General features: G+C 33.3%; 1 protein-coding gene across 1 annotated transcript in view; it reads right to left on the bottom strand.

The window, feature by feature from the left end:
* The window catches only part of DPH6 (diphthamine biosynthesis 6), an 80897-nt gene that overhangs the window by 35234 nt on the left and 23989 nt on the right, over window positions 1-21674 (bottom strand). The window contains exons 3-4 of the mRNA XM_010164003.2: window positions 4516-4589; window positions 2297-2415 (exon numbers count right to left, since the gene is read on the bottom strand). Of these exons, the coding sequence (XP_010162305.1) occupies window positions 2297-2415; window positions 4516-4589 (193 nt within the window). The remainder of the gene's footprint in view (window positions 1-2296; window positions 2416-4515; window positions 4590-21674) is intronic.

Raw genomic sequence — 21674 nt, 5'->3', positions numbered from 1 at the left:
ATGCCAGTGCTGATGAATGTCAAGCTACGTTACAGATTCGTTTCTTGCATTAACATCTGTACAATGTACCATCTAAGGCATTACCCTTCAGACTCTTAAATCTGTTATTTTAAATATTTTCATTGCACTCTAGCTTTGATTATTAATCTAAGAGGCAAAAAGTTAAACTGTATCTTATCTTCTTTGCCACTTGATAAGTTAAACAGCCTTCATACCTTAAATCCACTTTAATAAGGCATGCAATTATTAAAGCATTACAGAATGGCCCCAGAGCACACAAGCTCCATTAAATTTGCTTACATCTAATTACGTCTGCCTGAGGCAGGTGAGAAATTGACTCTGATAAGATCTTTCTTTTACCTGTAGCCAAAAAAATAAAAAAGAAAAATATCTCACAGTGATTTTCTATCTAATTGCTATCTACAAGTATTTATGGTATTCACTCCTTCAATGAATAGCCCACAAAGCACTCTTTGTGTGCTAACTAGTGCATTTTAAGTTTCTTTAAGACTGTAGAACACAAAAGACAAGCTTATCTTGTTTCAGGCACAAGACAGGTCATCAGTGATGTCTACTTGTGAAATAGTTTTATCATTTAAATAATATATTTTCTTTAACATTTTTCAAATAAATTTTAAACAGTATTTACTAGCTTCATTTTGTGTGTTTTTTTTTTCCTTTTCATAATTAGTTTTCTTCACTTGTACAAAATATAGTGAAAACAACCTAAACTTGATGAAAAATAATTCTGATGTGAAAAAGCATGTTACATATTCTTTGTGGACTTTTATTTTTTCCTTATGTCAGCATAAGCAATGAAAGCATTCTATTTTATAGAAAAATAACATAAATATAAAAATGTACTTTTCTGGGCCTTTTTTTTTTTTTTTTTTTCCCCAGTTTAAAAAAAATAGTGTCTTATTGTAGAAAAGACAGCATTCAACTCCTATATATTTGTAACTGGGCTTTCAAAATTCAGGAAAATACTACTAAATTACACTGCTGTAAGTGAATGAGGGAATATGGTATTAGTAATCATTCTAATCTCACTAGCAACCCTAGTGGATCTTAGAGAATAACACAGCAAGACCATCATAGTAATAATGTAAAAACAAATTAAAAATCAAACCAGCTAAAGAAGAACAAATAAATAAATAAATAAATAAAATTATATATTTTTAAAAAAAGTAGTCATGGAATTCTTCCAGTTTAAAGGGACCGTAATTCAATTCTTAGTTAATATTTAGGATACAATACTTTGTAAAGCATTCTTTAAAGAAGATAGACATAAGGAATTTGATGTGAAAGTTGCCTCAATAAACCAAATATTGGACTTCTAATGCAAGGTTATACACCACTATTTTTTAAACATACATCTTTAGCCACCGATGCCACTGATCCTCTTGTATCATACTAACCATTCTTCAGTCCAATGGACCACAAATCTATAGTCAACCGAAAAAGGAAAAGTCCTTTGGTCACATTTTACACTTAAGACCTCATTTTATATTCTTAAATTAAAAACTGCACAAAGCCCTGCAATGAATATATTGTACCATTAACAGGTTTCTTATGTGCTTCTTAGGTTTACAGAGCATGTCATTCCATAAGCCTTCCTATAAAACCTATTCAACCTCATCTTTACATTGAAATAATAAACAAACAGGTTATCTTCCATATTGATTTGCTTCACTATACAAAGCTCATTTTACATATTTGACAATGAAAAGACATAGATTTTCTAGTGTAGTAAACAACTACATTGTAAATACCATTTTTTTTAAGGCAACGATGAACTATATCTGTTTGCTATATGCTTTACCAACTCAAAGACTGTTGTTAAACAAAATGTTTTGGCCTCATATAATTACATCTTGTTTGATGTTAATTTGCTGTATTTCTATTAAAACTTTCACGGTTGTTTTATAATATTGTCTAGCCACCAGTCTGCATCATCTATAAATGACAATACTGTGAACCACTGAATTATGCATGCATCTTTACTGCAAATCAAAACCAAACTAGAACAAAAAAAATACAAGAGCAATTTAGTCAGATGCTAAGAAGAATTGCTTTCCAGTTTTCCAAGTCTACTCTAAGAATGAATTGCAAACAGACAAATTAATTATTCAGACATCATGACTGGTATTCAGCCATGTAATTTTTTTAAATTTTCTTGTTATTAACATTTCTTATCCTAAGATATGGAACAAAATCTCTGTTTTTCTCTGTTATATTGTGGATCTGTCCATGGGAAGTTTCAGTAGGCAATATTGCTCAGAATCTGAATACATACCAAAAGCAGCCACTTTTATTATTATGGCTTGAATGTTAGATGATATCATTTCTTTAAGCAATACTTCCTGGTTCCGACGCCAAAGGTAAGCTAAAGGCTGAAGATTAAGCCTTCTGCATCTTAAAAACAAAAAAATAGATAAAGCCAAGCATTATGCTTTTACACAGCATGAGTCATGTAAAATTAAAAAAAAAAATTCCTAAGTTTAATTTTTCTTCTAAAATTTTAATTACAATACTATTTCTAGATTTCAGTATATACAAGTCTAATATTAAAAAAAAAATAAGCTTGTTCTGGCTATAATTCATCTATGTAAGTAAGATATTAACTCACTGATATAAATAGCTGTGCATGGGAATGCAAGTAAAACCATGAGAAAACACATTCCTAAATATTTAGGGACACAAGCCCATTAACACCTTAGGAAGTGAACACTTTTTATGAACACAGCTTATGCAGGAGTTACTGCTCTATGATAAATGGGGCTCATGTCACCGGTACAATATGCTGAATTTGTTACACTGAACCAAGCTGTGATCAACACCCAAGGAAAATAATCACACAGGAAAATGTATACAGCTTGTGATACAAAGTAACAACTTGTTAATGAAAATGCAATTATTTGGTTTGATACATATCATATTGAGACACCATTTGATTGTTTATCACATCAGAGAATCACTAATTTGCACTACTGATAGGTAACCCTTCTGCAAACTGTCAAGTCCTATCAGTTGGTTGTAAAATGTGCAATAACTGGTTCCAGAAAAACTTAAAAACATTCAACTATGGGACTAGCGTCGAACACTCAAAAATTACATTTATTTGTCAATTACCATTTCTTATGTAATAGATGGGCTTTCTTCCATATGTTAGATAGATCCACTAGTATTAGTGTCAAGACTTTATAGTTAAATGGATGTTTAATGTCAACACATAAATTGATAGTACCCATGTAATCTGCTTAATTTTGTTATTACTTCCATATATTTTAACAGAGCACTAAGTTGTGAAATTAAGAGAAATACTTAGCAACTCTGAATGTGAAGTAGTTCATTTAGATGCCTAACTTTAGCTAACAAAGTAGCTGACTCCAAGTAATGGAGATGGTTTATGGGAAACAACTTTATTGCAAGGGGTGAATCTACAGATCAATGTAAAATTTTTTTACCACTGAGCAACCTTGGAATTAATCAGGTCTGTTTGAAATATGGCGATGTACTGTCAATCTTTTGGCTGTGGTAAAAGATGTGAAACCCACAATCAACAAAAGCAATCTTTTCTAAAATATCTAGTAACATGATCAGGCAGTCCTTAAGGCGTTTTAAGTGTAAGGGAAAATAAAAAGAAAGCAGCTATTTCTGACTGCAATTTACCCATGTAAAGCGTTAAAGAAAACACCCATGCTGTGTAGCTTGCTGATGTGAGTCAAGTTGGCACAGCATTAACTTCACCATTCTTACAGTTCATGAAGTATTCTAGATATTTGCTTTTATCAGCAACAAATAACTAATGAACTCATGAAATTAATATTAATTTTTAACACAAAGTGGTTTTGCATTTCGTGAGACGTACGTAGTGAAAATTTTTTTCTAGACCCAAATCAAATCCTGGCCTATACAACACACACAATTCCCACTATAAAATCTTTTTTTTTTTTTTTTTTTAAATAAGACTCTTAAAAGTATCACAGTCTATCTAGACTTAAAAAGAGCATGCACAGTAGAAATGACAAATGAAAACTCCTGATTAATGATAACAGATTTTAGATTTTAAGGAAGAAAAGACATGCATATAAGGATTTTCTTGTATTTAAACCCTGATAACAAGTCACAGAATGTTCTTCTGTATTAAAACTCTGTTGAAAAACAGAGATACCTGACCACAACACTGTAGTCACTGGAACTGAATGAGCTTTCAAGTTCAAATCAAAGATCTGAATCTCCTCAACTATTTTCATATCAAAACTCTAAAAGATCCATCAGAGACCTGAAGATCAATCAAAAAATGCAGTATAGTCTCTACTAGATTTTTACTAATGAACACATGGTTCCAGGGGAAAAAAAAAAAAAGGTATTTATATTAACAATTGAATGAATTTGGTATCATAGAACATGAGAAATAAAGAAACTGTCTCTGCTCCAGAATTTGAGTTAAAAAACAAACAAGTAAAGCACTTTCCAGAATGTCTATATTAATAAAGATGAATATTTTCTTACACATTTTCAACTCGAACTCTCTGGTAGTCAGAAAGAATGGCTCCCACAGATACACCCTCCACTCCTTCTTTGTCCTGAAAAAAGACAAGAAAAACTAATGATAGCAGTATATGTTGGCCTAAGCACCAGAGATTCAGCACCTCTACTAGCAGAATCAACCAAGAATATATCTTTTTCCCAGTGCCCAGTACATGGAACTGAAAGGACTGGAATGCAGATCCTGCACAGAAGAGAGCAGCACAGCTTTTCACATATCCAGAAGTAACAGCACTGCTAAAAATTAACTTTATTATCCAGACAATATTACTTTTTCTCCTCTTTGAGTTTTCTGTGCTACAAGGTTTCAAAGTTCTTTTCAGAATAAAGATAAATCACAGACATTTCAATTTACTCGGCTCACTTATCTAGAATTACATTTCTTAAAAAGTTAACACAGTTATGTAAGTAGAGTTTTCTTTAAATAGATTTAATAAAATTATTCGTTCAAGCCTTCTTGGATCTTCACATACATCTAAAATGCTTTTCCCATATTCCTTTGTTTCACGCAATTTTGATATGCAGTTTACCTGTACTGCTACAATTGCACTTAAGTTGCATTCTTCAAAGTTCGTTTTAGAAAAATTATGAAGTTAAGTCAAATAAACATCTTGGAAAACATGACAGTTAAGCATTGTTTGTTTGTATTTTTATATAAAAAGAATAACACTAACAATTCCTTCAAAATGTGCTTGTCACAATGTTTGGACATCATCCAATATGTACAAAACATCACCTGTATTTCTGCTTATGCATTCCTCAAAAGTAATATATCCTCAAAAGTAATAATCATTAAGTGGTCCACACACAGGATCTGTCCATGTTTCCAAGTCACCACACATCTTTGTGTGCAAAGGAATCAAGCAGCCTGTATCCCTTTCTGCTCAACACACTATAATATATTTGTAATGGAATCACAGAATCAGAATAGCTGGGGCTTCTTACATTTACAAAGAAACTTGGGACTCCTGCTGTAAGAATGTATCCAGACTATCAGAGACTAGGACAATATACAGTAATAAAACTGAAAGCCTTTATAGAAAGAGAAGTATTCAATTACAGAAAGGAAGAGGGGAAGGCAAAACCAGAAAAACACTGCAAAAAAGTATCCGCATTTATATGATCATAAAGCAGACCAGAGACTCGGGATGATGGCAAGGGAAGAGTAAAACAGATTTAGCCTATGAACCAAGGAACCATAATAAAATAAAAACCAAAACCATAAAGAACTTCTACAATCACCTCAATAGCCTCCCAGTGTTAAGGACACTGAATGTTCAAATTCTTTTTCATTACTACTACTTCATGCAAGGCAGCATAATACAAATGATACACCACATCTAATATATTAAGAATTGTGGGATATATGTGGGGTTTCTGCAGCTAGCATTACCATACTAGAAATCTGTTCAAACACTAAGTATTTATTACTTCATGGAACACACTAGGTTCAATGATCACAATAAAACAAGTAAAATCTGGGAAAAGGCAAAACAAATAATTATTCAGATTTTCTACTTATTGAGATTACTAGAATTGTTTATCTTTAATTAAGTTACCAGCAGGTGAATACATTAGTGTTACAGTCTAATAAACAGAGATGACTCTAATCCAATTTTTACTGGTTTCAGATTCCATTAAGACACAAATCAATTTGTTCTTATTAAGAACCATGTGCAACAGAAAATCACTAACGGACAGAATACCAACCACCAAACACTCTACATTTTTTAAGACTTTATGCACATACAGTAACAGTACAATTGACCTTTCTGGCTGAATCCATCACAATACGTTGACATCAAGACATGCTTAAATGGTAAGACTGTGACCATTCCTTTTGATTTCAGTAAGATTTTGCTATTAAGTTCTGCATGCTCCAATTTACAGGACTTTGCCAGGTAAAAATATCTTTTATGGTCACACAGTAAATAACTTTAACTATATTTAACTATATGTGTATATTATATATTTCATCTCACAGACATCTATCCCTATGTTCACTTGATATTTCTCTTTTTTGTAGTTGAAAAATACAGAATATACATTCTTGCAAAGCATAGTCCTTAACTGTTAACATCCAGAAAACAGTTTTGAATTTTCTTATAGCCCTCACTTAGTTGCGATGCAAAGATAAGCAATCTTTTCTGATCCATGAAAATGGCAACTCCCAGACTGCCATCACAGCTGCAATTAGTACTACCATCTACTAGAAGAATAACAGGAGTCAAAGGAATCAAATCACATCACTTAACTTTAATATTACAATACTTTTCTGATAGCAGGTCCATCCATAAGATCAGCCATAAAAATGCATTAATGATTCTAATAGTGAGGTATTTCAGGAAGAACTGTTAGAAAATAATTGGACATACTATTCGTGCAGAAGTGTAGAGAGGAAATGTTTAAGTAATTTTTCTAAAGTCCTTGCAAGAATAAGATGTACTATCTTTGAATAACATATTTTTTAAGAAAAAATGGTTCTGTTAATAATAAATGATTAAAACCAACTCTTTTTTTTTTTTTTTTTTTTTTTTTTAATGGACTCTTCCCTGCCACAGATTCAAAGACTAAGATATAAATGAACTTTTGGAAACACCATGTAGCAATGCAAATAATGCCTACAGTTGCCCTGGATTTCCTGTCTTAGAGCTCTGAAACTTACCCTTTGGCAAACAATAGTCATTACCATGGAACTAAATGGGATCTTATATTCTCACAGAAAATAAACAGAGGTGACCATACTTTGAAATTACTCCTGTTTAAGGACTTTGCATCACAAGTATCAATTTAAAAATACTGGTTTAACACACATGTTTTTAAGCTTTTATTGAGTATTATCAGCAGCAATAATTTTTCAAAAGTGGAACAGTTTGGAGCTCACTGATCAAGTACAGATTCCCAGCATCGGTACTTCTTAACAGTATCGTTTTATTTGCATCTGTCCATTGTGTGTAGTGTCATTACACTGTGAACAAATATAAGAGAATTTTAAGTTATTCTGAATTTTTATTCTTACCATAATTTTGAACAGTTAGGGTTACAAACTTTTTCAGCATAAAATTGTATTGCCATCAGTTCTTATATACAATAGGAGATTTGTTTGTTTGTTTGTTTGTTTTCCTAACAGGCTTGAAATATTCAGGGCTTTTTCTGACTATTTCTGTCAAAAAAGTTATAAATTAAGTTATGAAATATAAATTATAAATTAATAACTGAACACTTTTATAGTGTTTTATAGTAGCTGGATAGAGAATGATATTTAGGAAATGATATTCAGTACGTTTTCCAAACATTGAGGAAACTTCTCATCCAATGTTCTATCACAGATTTTTTCTATCTATTTCTTGATTAAAAAAAAAAAAAAAAGGGTGCTCAGATATTCTGGAAAACCAGACTCTAAAGACCATTTAATAACAACTTTCACTGTTCAGTTCTAAGTTACCAGAGGCAAACTATCCCATCAACTAAGTTCTGTAAGTAATGTTTTTGAAGTATCTAATACAAACAAACACAAGGCTATACAACTGTTGTCTCACAACTAGATTAATCTCCATGGCTACGTAAATAAAGATATCATACACAATTTTCCATATTCTTTTATCATAGAATCATAAAATGGTTTGGGTTGAAAGAGACCTTAAAGATTATCTAGTTTCAACTCCCCTGCCATGGGGGTTGATACTTTCCACTAGACCAGGTTGCTCAAAGCCCCGTCCAATCTGGCCTTGAACACTTCCAGGGAGGGGGCATCCAAACTTCTCTGGGCAACCTGTTTTATAACACATACACTTATCTTTCCTTGCTAAAAAAAGTAACATTTACTGTTATCATCATAATATTATATTGTTATATATATAACTTATAACATCTATAACACCATTATATATACTCTTCTTTCTCTAAGAATGGGAAATAAATAGCTGTATTGGAGATGTAAGAAGACAGTAACTATATCACATATGTCAAAAAGATGTGATCCTCATAATAAACAAATATGCAGCGAAATGAGTACCTGCAGGACTTCCTTTCACAATTTCCCAAATGTACGGATTTCACAGAATCTCCTGTTCATCCATGAAGATGGCAACTGACTTGCCCAATACTTTTTTAACAAGCTCACAGAGCAATAAACATGGTAATTTTTTTTAAATTCAGTTTTTCAAGTTCTCACAAAATATATACATCAGCAAAGATACTCAGTAAGAAAACTCCCTTAAATGACAAAGAAAATTACCCGGAAGTAGAAACTTAAGTGTCCTGTTCTTACAAAAACACAATAATACTACTTCTGTATGAAAATGAATTCTGCTCTACAGATCTATTTGTTTGGGATTTTAAAAAAGCTAACCCTGAATTTCAAAATCATCCTATGGTAAAGGAATTCAAAAAGCCATTATAATCCTTAAGGTCACAGAACTTCTATTAAACAACTGTTGGGACAATGGCCCAAACTTGAAATTTAAATATTGAGTATATTTCTCATAGGTTTTGTTTGGGGTTTGTTTGGTTGGGTTTTTTTTCAATTATACATACTTAGAACACATTTAGAGGGTGGATGTGCATGTGTATGAATGTGTGTGTGTATATATATATACAAACACATAAATATATATATAAAATATATGTACACATGCATATATATATATATGAAATATATATATTTCTATACATATATATATATTTCTATACATATATATGCATGTATGAGTATATAATATATATACTCATACATGCATATATATGCATAGAATATATCTTGAAGTTAGTAACAAAAGAACAGAAGACTGTCATTGGCTGTTTGCTGACAAGCTACATTAAATCTGATTTAAATAATCATATACTAGATGTTCTGCAATTATTCTAGTTTATTTCCTTTCATAGTACGTAAGTTTTAATCATGTTTTGAAATGGCAGTACATTGTGTCATTTTTCAGTTGTGGTTAGCATTCATGTTTAAAGACTTTTAACAGGGAGTTATTTACCATCATCACTTTTCATTTAGTTCTTCTGATGGTAAAGAGCAAATATAAAGTTCCATCACTGTCCAGACAGCAGCTTCCATAAGGAGAAACATCAATATACTTAATAAATCCCTTGAAATAGGAGAACGAGTTAATATACTTACATACCATGAAATGGAATAAATTCAATCCCTCTATTCAGTATGGTCCAACAAATCAAGGTTGGAGTGGCACAAATTCAAGAAATAAGAAGATTTGAAGGGAAGAAAGATGGAGTGTGGGGTGGAACAGAAAAAAACGGTCTAACGACCTTCACAAATTCCTCAACTGGACAAAGTTTACACAAAGCCTTGTCACACAGTGTATGCAGCTCAGCACTTGAAGCATGCAAAGAGTACTAACTAACTGAAAACTAGCTCACAATTCAAAATTGCTGCTCTCTGTGTATCATAAACTGGTTTTGGCTGTATTTTCTATCAGAAAATAGTATAAAAAGTTAAACAGTTTTGTGAAAGCTTCAAAACATCAGTTTCATGACCATATTTACTGTTATGGTGTTGTTAAAGGGGCTCTGTAAGGTCCATGTACAATACTGACATACCGGTTCACAGATGTAAAATGTAAACAGAAATGTAAGAGTAATTTCTGCTAGCACACCGTGATTTCAATTTCGCATTTTTTTTTTATTTCAATGACTGCAATTCAATTAAGGATATTGAGGGTAATTTGAGGAAATGTCTACATATGCACTGTAGCATACAATACTGGTAGAAGTATTCTACTATTAAGTAAAATATTCACTGCAGTAGTATTAGTACAGAGGTTTTCTTTAATTTCACATTTTAATGTCTTTACCCAATCCTCTCAGAGTTCAGTAAAAATAAAATTAGCGCTAATGTTTTCAATTTAATTAGTATATTACATGCACTGTAATTATTAATGAGAAATGTTGTATTAATGAATGTAAAAGTTAGCTGTAAATTACCTCAGAGTTATTATCAATTTCCCAAGTTACCGCTCCTTAAGATAACCCTCTCCCTATAGTCCTTCGGTAATTTTTCTTTGCCTGATAAACATGATGATTAAACAGCACAGAGTGCAAACCTTTGATACTTTTTAAATTAAATTCATGCCCAGCCTAAGGGCTGTGTCTGATTTCAACTAAATGTGTCAGTTAATCAGATAAAAAATTATCAGCAACTCAAAGAAACAGCAGCCTTAGGCTTCATCAGTGCCAGAGAAAGCTGAACAAAATAAGACATCCAGACAATATCACATCGCAAGTAAAGGTTACTGCTAAGCATATCACTGCACAGAACTATTCTCCACCTTAATACTGTCTATCTTAAATGAAATATTGCATACAACAGATAAAACAATAACAAAGAAAAAGGAAGTGCTAGAATTGTGCCTATATATGCCTGTTCATGTGCACTGCAAAAAAATTTGAACACTCCCACTCAGAAAAATGCAGAATACCCCTAAAAACTGAAGTATAAACAGCTGAAGAATGGTTAAACTAGGTTGAATTTTTAACATTTGCTTCACAGCTTTGCCACAATAGAGTACATTTTATGACCAAGATATAAAATAGATTATCTCTAAATGAAGTTCCCTTTCCAATATCCTCCTTGAAGCTTGCATTGAGTAACAGAAAACTGTTACACATGCTTAAATTAAAGCTTAAGGTCATTTGTGTCTAAATAATGATTATCAGTCATTTGCAAAACTTCAAATTAAAACACAACGTTGGAAACAGAACTTTTAGGCTTCTGCAATCATTTGAGTGGAAAATTTTTAAATATGTGTTTTGTCTTGTAATTTGTGAAGCATTCTAAGATCACTGATTATACTGATTTCAAACAGAGTATGTGATTTTTCTAAGCTTTGATATGCCTGTCAGAAGCAGCTGCAAGTAATCAAAGACAGTATGGAAATATCCCTGAGACACAGGGATATAATAACTCCACTTCAAATTGAAAAACCGCTGTTTGGTAAAGTTCTGCAGACGAGCTATGAATCACGGCCTCATGGATCATGACACACCATCTGGGACTTTCTGATCTTCCACTCAGAGACCTCAAAGCACGTATATCTCATGTCTTCATTCCTTAGGAAAAAGTAGTTCCAAAAACAGGGGTGGAAATTAATTTAATGTGGATTCACATGCAGTCTCTGTGTGAACACTCTCATTAAGAACTTCAGTAGTCTTCAACATGCTTAGCTTAACTCACTTTAAAAGTAAATTAATTTTGAATAATAGTAGCTATACAAGGAGATACTACTATGTAACTAAAGCACTTTAAAAGCTAACTAGATTCATTTTTGTGAATGCCCTGCATAAGGCACAGCCAGACACACCACCACCTTTAAGAGTAACTGATGGCCCAAATTCAACAGTTTTACAAATACAATGATTGAAACACTGCACATACACACACAGAAAATCTATTAATTCCATGTAGGAGGATATTCACCAGCTCTCAGTCCCAGCTTTCAGTATCTAATTGTAATCTTAGAATAACCATATTTAATTAGTATATGTTCCTCTTGCTACCTGGAAGCACCAAAGATTCAGGGAGACAGTGCAAGGGTACATTTGTATGTACGTGAGCACACACACACACCACTGCAAATGAAAAAGAAGAGAGCAAATGCAACAGAAATACCATTCTCAAAGTCTAATATCAAAGAGGAATATATTGAAACACTGCAGTTCAAAAAGCCAGAATTAAATTCTAAATAGCAGAAAGAGAAAACCAGGAAAATCTTCCACTACAGCTATACAGCACACCAAAAATGCAGGTTTTCCCAATATACTGATTCTCCGTTCAGTTGCATTTACAAAGTGAACAATTGGTCTTAGGAATTACAAATAATCTGTTAATGTACAAAATTTTTAATGTTATCTAAAATATTAAATATTTTCATAGAATACAAGCAGTCAAATATATTTTCATATATATTATTTCACAAGATTTTTTTTCTAAATTATTTAATGTACATTGACTAATTCATTTTTTCCATCAAAAAATAAGTCATGCTAAAAAGAATGCATTTAGTAAAATTTAATATAGTTAGATATACCTATCAAAAAACATAGAACACTAAAATCAAAATCAATAGACATATCCAGTATTGCAAAGGTTACCTAAGGACTTTTCTACAGAACTATATGTTTTTTGTTTTCTTTATACAAGTCGACTTAGTGCACAAGAGACCTGCGTGTCAGTAGAAGCTACAAAGTCTTTGATAGGGAAACAACAGTCTGCAGCTCAACAAAAAAGTTGGGTTTTTTTTTTAAATTGCATTTCATGCAGAGATTTGGTTTCACAGAAATGTCTGCTTCACCTTTGGGACTTCCAGCTCTTAAATGTTCAAATAATTACAGAGCAAACTTGCCTGCAGATACTTCTTTCAGGAAACCTTGTTTATAAAATTACCTCAACGAAGACTGATTACTTAATTTGATAACCAAATTTAGCATGAACAGTCAACTCCAGACTGAATAAAAGATATTACGTTGTAATGACAAGATGCCAGTGAACAACTACACCAGTCAAGTAACCACACATGCTTCTGTTCCCATGCTAGATTGGATATTATAAGTGTTGGTGATTTTAAGTGTAACTATTTTGCAATCAGCAGCAATTATATCTAACAGCTATAACACGAAAAGACAAAAAAAAAATTATAAACATTTCTTACACATTTATCTAGAATTAGTAGTCAACCACTGTGATTTAAATTTAAAAACCAGTTTTTTAAGATACCAACATATACAATTATGTGTGACTTCTTCAGAATTATATATTAAAAAAAAAAAAAAAAAAAAGGAAAGAAAAAAAGGTCTTTGCCTTATGAAGGCAGGTACTGGCCTATATTGTTATGTTCCAGAGCAATGTTAACTTTGTTAACGTGTAGTATTTGTAGGAAAGAGCTACTAAAAGTACTTGTAAATCCTACATTCCATCAAGATTAAACTGTCAATCTCAGCATTATATCAACTAGCCTTGAAGAAATAGCACCTGGAGCATACCGTACTGGACCAAACACCACATTCTGTAAGAGGAAATGAACTTCCACTTAAGGTCGACTGAGATACAAAATTATCCAATGCAATATTTGAACAAGTCACGCAAACATTGTCAAAAGTGTTCATTAGGACTTAGCTGAAATGTTGATCATATTCAGTAATTTGAAGTACTTGTGAAAAAATATCTAATGATAGACACGGAAAACAAAGATTTAGCCTGACAGTCCCCTGAAGACAAAGCTGAAATTTCATCAGTAAGTCTGAAGATTCTTAACTTAAGACTTTTACGACAGTTAATTCACATCTGCATCACTGCTGAGTCATGTCATCTGATAACACAAACGACATTTACATAACTAACATGCAGAATCAAAATATTTGAATTGTTACAAAAACTATAAAGCTGAAGTACATGCAGAGTAGTTGACTGATTAAGAAATTCAAAAATTATAACTGTTCACAGACAACTTACAAAAAAAAATCTGTTGCTTGCACTTTCTGCATAGTTTTTTTTAGTTCAAAACTGTATAGTCTCTCAAAGCATCAAAGTCTCGATTTGTAATATAAAACACGTATCACATTGCAGATTATTGTAGTGGCATGAGTTACTGGAATACAAAGTTATCCAACAATGAATGTGTAAGACGAAAGCCATGTTTGAGGATGGAAGATTCACTTTACCTCATTTAATATTACTCAAAAACACTGTTATTTTCTGCTCCTCATCATTTACTCTTTTTGATGAAAGTTTCAACAAAGTTTTTTTCCCAGATTCCAGTGAAGCACAAAATGCCACACTATGATTTTCAGGTTTGATTCTCTTACAAAGTGCCTTTGGATTATTTTTCCATCACTGTGTTTGAAAAAAAGACAAGGTGACCTAGCATTACTAAAATGATAGCCATTATTCCAAGTCTTAAGAGATTCTCTTAACATTCCAAAACACTATTAAAATACGCTCTCTGACAAGACTTAGACAGTTCACATGAAGAATCAAATCTTCCTCTTCATTAGAGGAAGAATCAAGAATCAACCTTAGCAGCAAGAATCAAGGGTCCTTCTCATTTTCTTATGGCAGGAGAAACAAGTATTTTTGCTTATTATCTCAGTTCCTAATATATAAGCTGAATGGACGCATTTCAGACACTTCAGCTACTGCGGCCACCTCAAGTCACAAATCTTTTAAAGTTGTCTATGTCAACCTTTGCTTAGATACAGTAACTTGGTAGAATGATAGGTAGGAATACATTCTTAATTATAGAATTGTCCCATTTACAATAACACATTTCTACAGTAGATGTTTACAGCTTAATAATTAGACACAATTTAAAAATTAACTTTTAATATAGGTAAGGAAATAAAAATACAGCTTGAACAAAAAAAATGCAATACTCTCCCTTAGTAAAAGCATGTCAGATGTGTTGCAAGATTATTACACTCAGTACAGGAGGTCCACATTGCCTCCAAATTCCTATTTTAAACCTTTTACTCAAAGAGTCTACTGCAATAGAGACTTTACAGAGCAGAAACTGACTGAACTGAATTTCAAGTCTTTGAGCAAAAAACAACTTACGACACAACTCTCTGACATCAGTCCTTGCAGCTACAGGTATGTACAGAGGCTGTGAATTTCTTTAATTTCTGAAAGAAATTACATAAAAGCTCCTAGCCTGGTCCAAGCTTCAAAATGTCCACTTATTGCACTTCCATTAAGGGCTTTCAGCTTTATTTTAATGAAAAAAGACTAAAATTGCCATCTCTCACAGCACCTGGCAGACTAGTAAGTAGTCTTATGTAGGCATCAGTATCAGGAAAGCATGGTCCCTTGCTAATATCAAACCATTTTCTAGGTCTTTGCTCAGACAAAATGTAGCATTCCTGAATGTAAAGACAATAGAAAAAAATAAAAAAATCCGTGTCTTCAGCAGTGCTTGAACTGATGTGTATCCATCACTTGAGGTGTGGAATTCCTCAGCAACAGTATATGCCTGCCGCTTCAGGAAATGGATTGAGAAATTTAATTTTCTCAGAGTGGTCTTTGGTTAATCTGATGCAAACAGATTCTCACTCTAGACAGAACTTGGTCATGTAGCCTCTCTCGATAACATTTTTACTCCATTCTTCAACATACAGTTTGATAAGGCTTGATTTGTTAACGGGACTACAGAAAAAGAGTCTCTGCTGTTACATCTTGTGATCAGCAGGAGGAATATTCTTGAAATTAATGCTGTGTTTGATTCTCTCTTATCTCTTAGTATCTCTTTACTGGTTCCCCTCTATTATAAAGTCAAACGTGGCATAACTGTCACATGCCCATAATAATCATGGTCAGATACTTTCTGTAGGCTCTGCAAATTAACACCATTCATTGTTTGGAACAAACTCTTTTCATCAATAATAAAGACGAACAGCCTAGAGAGGTTTTCAGCAGCGCTTACAATCTGTTTTACTCCTATACTTTAAACTCCTTTGTTGTGGTAATGTTTCCATATTGCCTATGACCAGGTATCTGTAGAACTACATGAGTTAACTTTAATGCAGTCCATTATATCATACATCTGAGTATCCCACACAGGCATTTAGTTCTTCAGGCACCATGCAGTATCTACTGACAGCTCTGATGAGACTAAATCTTCTAGTCTGAGTACAACTGCCTGTATTCACTATTTTTATTTGCTGCCTCCTCTTCTGATGCTCTTCCAAAGTGTTTGTGATTTAATTAAAAGGGAAAATTCTTCTCCTTTCTAAATGACTGAAGACAACCTTATTTTCATATAATATTGTAGCACACAGCAGGCACAGGACAACTACGGTACAGACAGAATGTCCACAGTTGCATTAATCTCAGTATAACATCTTCAAAATCAATGAAAAAATCCCCAAAGCTCATAGGCCTCCCTTACAACCATCTCAAGGTAATTCAAATTGAAACAGATACATATTTTTTTTAAAAATAAAAAGAAAAAAAAAGATAAAGCGTGTATAAAAATCCTTTGGCAGATACACTGAGCACTACTCAGTACCTCTTTAATTACCTCTTTCAGGTTGGTAAGATGCACACAGGATATGCACAAAAAATCACTGTCAATGAAAACAGAGCAGTAATAGTAGATACAGAAATAAATGTAGTACTGTCTACATCATGGCTTCTTCCTTTTAGTATGTGCACAAAAAAACAGTGTCCCAGAACAGTCTATATTAGGAACCATCCAAAATAAGGCTGGTAAACCTGGTCATTTGGTTTAGCAGTGACTACTCTTTCAATTCAGTTTTCAACTTCTAAAAAGTTGTTTTATCAACAATTTATTTGAACTGTTCATGCCTGCAAGGGTCTTGAGTCCACCACCATTATGGGCTTCGCACAGGACAGCATAGAAATAAGTTTGCATTAATTTCACCTTTTTGCTTTCTCATACACAGAACATATAATATTTCACAGCTGATCATGTTTCTGCAACATGGCAGCAGTTCACTTATTCCAAGTCTTGGCTCCTCCTATAATAGTTTATATGATCCATAAAAGAAGCCACTCATTTTAATTACAAGACATGGAGCTATTTCCCACTGACAGAGCCTCATTTCCTTTCCAGAACATTGCCTTTTAATTTCTACATTGCTTGTGTATCATTGTAACTAAAAAGTATTCTGGGAATACAGCCCTGCCTGGATGTTCTAGATCAAAGCAAGCTGTTGATAGCAACATCTTTTTCTAATACAATAGAAGTAGACCAAGTAGTCTGAAAAGTCCTAAACGTAGCAGAGAAGCAGTCACTTAGGCCTGCATACAAGTCAGAGCTCAGACAGATGAAGAATGCAATCATTTTACTAGAACAATGCAAATGTAAGTCAAGAAGTGCAAATGGACAGAACAATTCAATCCAACTTGATTTTTCTGCTGGAGCCTTGAAACAGGGAAAGTTCCCATTCCCCGTCACACAGATCATATACAAAAGGACAAGAGCGTCAGGATGCAAGACTCGATAGTGCAACACGCTGGCTGGCAAATTATGCTTCTGTGGGTAAGTGGCAGCAGCACTAGAGGATATCTAATGCTTCAAAACAGGTCCATGTTTTTGCTTAAGTCTATCCAAAAAATTAATTCAATTCACAGAAGATAAATATTAAGCTATATTGTAGTTGTTTATCAAAGGAAACAATGAAGTATCACACAGCACAGTATCAGATTGCAGTAAGATGTTTCTATCAGTTCTATGATATACCTGTAGCTGTTGTATTACATGGAACTTAGAAGGAAAATTAAATCTCTGGCAAGTTTCAAACATATGAAAGATAAATGGACCACTCTCTAAAGCAAAATTCCGATGTGTAATTCAGAATTCTGTTCATTTCTGTCCAATCATTAACAACTAGTTTTCCAGTTGTGGAAAATACTGCCATGAACACAAAGACTATGGCCCAAGAAAAAAGGGTGCAAACGTGACTGCACTGGGAAGCCAAATAAAGATTCTGCATTTCTCAGGCACTCCCAAATAAAATTGCATAAGATGCTGGCTGTATTTCACAATGCAGGTTTTTTGAGTTAAAAACAAATAAACAAAGAAAAACCCCGCAAACTTGAGCGGACCCAATTGCTAAGCAGTAACTTTACATCTCCTTGCAATAGTAAGAAATACAGTATAATGCTGGACTACAATATTTGCTCTCACTGACAGAAAACTAATGATAACTTCATTGTAGTTTCAGTATACAGGCATAAGAAATATGTTTATAGAGACTAAAACTTTTATAGTCTCTAAAATCCACAACAGCATTATGTAATGAACTAGAATGACAAAAAGCAGTAACTGTTTAAGGGTGACTTATCTTTCATTTACCACAACAATAGTATTTTATTGAAAAATACTGTTTTTTTTTTATTATTTTGCAAGATATGGATAAGTGTAGTATAGTTTGCAAAAACCCCTTTTTCTTTTATATGCTCTAATTCACAATTATCATTGTAACACATTTTAAAATGTAATAAATTTTTAATACATTTTAAAAAATGAATAAAGACCGTAATTTCAATAGTAATATTTTCAATTTAGTAATATAAATACATAACATAGAGATGTAAACCTTCAGTTATGAAAACAGGTATCTGAGTATCTTCTCTCACATAAGGTGTGCAGCTGTGGTCAGTGCAACTACCTTGAGGTCCTACACCAGCCATTGACAGAGAACAGTCACCCATTGGAGGCCTTTTGTAATTTCAGAGAAAGGAAGCCTGCGATGTTCAAAGCACTGCACCTGAACCACATACCTAAAATGATCAGACTCAAGCATATAAAATTATACTTTTATTTTATGATTGTCAGGATCCGGCAGTTTCAATGGCTTAAACTTTATTTCCACAATAGCCAACCCATCCAGCACTAACAGAGATAAAAATCTGCCTTGAAATAAAATTGTTGAACATTAAACCTATCATTAATATAGTTCAAAATATGAACTAAGTATAGTTAAAATTACATGCATATACACCATACAAAAGAATAAACAATAACATGCTTAATCTGAGAATACATTCCAAGATTTCTTTCTTATATACTAGAATTAAACATCAAGCATTTTATTACCTAAAACTCTGTTCAGCTGATCAATATTTTTTAATTCATTCCTAATATAAATTAGTTTGATACATATTAAAAACAAGGGCTTTATGATTATAAACAGTTCTGATAAATCTGGGTGTGGTAAGTTTTTGCAAATTTCAGGTACCTTACACTCTCAATTACAAAACAAATTTATGGATATTACAAATGCTTAGGTAGAAGAGGACGATGAAAAATAGTGTTAATAGTATGAAACCACCTAGCCAAAGAAAAGTTTAAATCTATCAGAATATAAGAATACGCAGTACAATTACTCATTAAATTAAATTAGAATTTTTAACTAATCAAAACTCTGAAAAAAAGATAAATCTATTAAAAAACTATGGAGTATAATATGATTAATTGATTATCCTGTGGTGGTGGACAAGAACCTCAACATGAGCTGGCAATGTGCGCTTGCAGCCCAGAAGGCCAATAACCGTATCCTGGGCTGCGTCAAGAGAAGCGTGGCCAGCAGGTCAAGGGAGGTGATTCTCCCCCTCTACTCCGCTCTCGTAAGGCCCCACCTGGAGTGCTGTGTCCAGTTCTGGAGCCCCCAACACAAGAGACCTGGAGCAGCTAGAACAAGTTCAGAGAAGGGACATCAGGATGATCCGAGGGCTGGAGCACCTCTCCTATGAGGACAGGCTGAGAGAGTTGGGGCTGTTCAGCCTGGAGAAGAGAAGGCTCTGGGGAGATCTTATAGCACCTTCCAATACCTGAAGGGGCTACAAGAAAGCTGGGGAGGGACTTTTGACAAGGGCAGGTAGTGACAGAACAAGGGGAAATGGCTTTAAACTGGAAGAGGGGAGGTTTAGATTGGATATTAGGAAGAAATTCTTCACTGTGAGGGTGGTCAGACACTGGCACAGGTTGCCCAGAGAAGCTGTGGATGCCCCCTCCCTGGAAGTGTTTAAGGCCAGGCAGGATGAGGCTTTGAGCAACCTGGTCTAGTGGAAGGGGGGGCTGGTGAAGGCGGGGGAGATGATCTTTAAGGTCCCTTCCAACCCAAACCATTCCATGGTTCTACGATTCTATTTTCTGTCCTAAGGGCCAACTGTAGAAGATTAAGCATGTAGGATGAACCCCTCAGAGAACTGGTGTGCTGGCTGAATGTGCACTCAGGATCTGACCAGTGTCCCAACATGCCCTTGCTTAGCTTTCTACTATACTCTGCACTGCAGGACTCTGCACAATTAGCTAGAAAAACCTGCATGATTTCACTCTTCCTCCCATCCTCTGCAACTGCAACATACTTTAATTTGATCTCTCAACATCTTTAAATTTTAGTAAGCTTAAAAGTTGAGTATTCTGATCAAAAATTAGCAGCTCCACCATTCTATATTATCAATGCATCTTGCACAAAATTCTTCTGAGGACTGCATAATAAAAGTTTGTTTTTTTAATGCCAAAGAATCACATCACTAGAAACATTAATATTTACCTTTTCTTAAGTGCATGTTTTTGAAAGATATAGTTGTATACAAGGGTGTTTATAAATTCAAATTTAAAGGATTATTTGATTTTAAATTTACTTCACTGGGAATGCTTTCTTTCTTTTTTCTTTTAAACTCTATAAATGTGACATGCATTTTTATCCCTTCTAAATTTTGTACTCTAAATTTTACTAATACCTCATCTTTAACAAAGAACATACAGATAGTCTTGGGTTTAGAAGGTTTTCAGATGTCCTGAATTTTGAGGTATTTTTTAGCAGCAGGATACAAAAAACACTCCTTAATCTTTTTAGTACCAGAACAAAACATCTTTTGAATCAAGACAAAATCACTACATCATGAATGTTAATATCATTCTGTGAAAAAGAATATCATATGACTAGAAAAGACCATCCCTTTAGGGAGAAATATTATGCTAAAGTGGATTATTCTTTTAGTAGTGTAATGGAAAGGCATTCCACCTAGTCCCAGAAGAAAAATCAAAATATGCATTTAAATGGAAATATTGTGAAATGAATAGGACAAAAAAAAAAAAAAATCCCTTAGAACTTAGAAATACATATATATGCACACACATAGACATGTACACACACAAAAACACACATATGGAATTTTATTTATACATTTTCCTAATTATTTCCATACATATATATTTATTTATATAATTTTAAATTTTAAAATATAAGTTTGTAGCTCCAGGCTTATTTTGCAACTATCAAGATGCAGCCACATTCACATATACTGGTTTTGGCCACAGCTTCAAATAATTTATACAACACAGCTCTATGCAAAAAGTTGGGAGTATTCTTTTTAAATTTTCTGCACATTTTATGCTAGACCATATTCTAAACAGCTTTTACAAAGTGATAATGTTTCACTGACAGTGTTTTGTGTACTTCACATAAAATTAAATCTCAGATAAACCTTGAGAAAAAGAAAGCAGAAAGCTAAGCAATACAGCATGTTGCTCTTTTTGACCCACAAACGATTATCAGTTATTTTAGAAGTTATGACAGTTTTCTCAAGTCCTTAAGGAGTCTGACACCATTGGTATAGCTTTTAACACTGCATT

This window comes from Antrostomus carolinensis, unplaced genomic scaffold (genome assembly GCF_000700745.2).
Source record: "Antrostomus carolinensis isolate BGI_N321 unplaced genomic scaffold, ASM70074v2 scaffold9413, whole genome shotgun sequence".
NCBI classification, from domain to species: Eukaryota; Metazoa; Chordata; class Aves; order Caprimulgiformes; family Caprimulgidae; genus Antrostomus; species Antrostomus carolinensis.
Note: the sequence above shows the minus strand (reverse complement) of the source record. Positions and strands in the feature narration are given on the sequence as shown.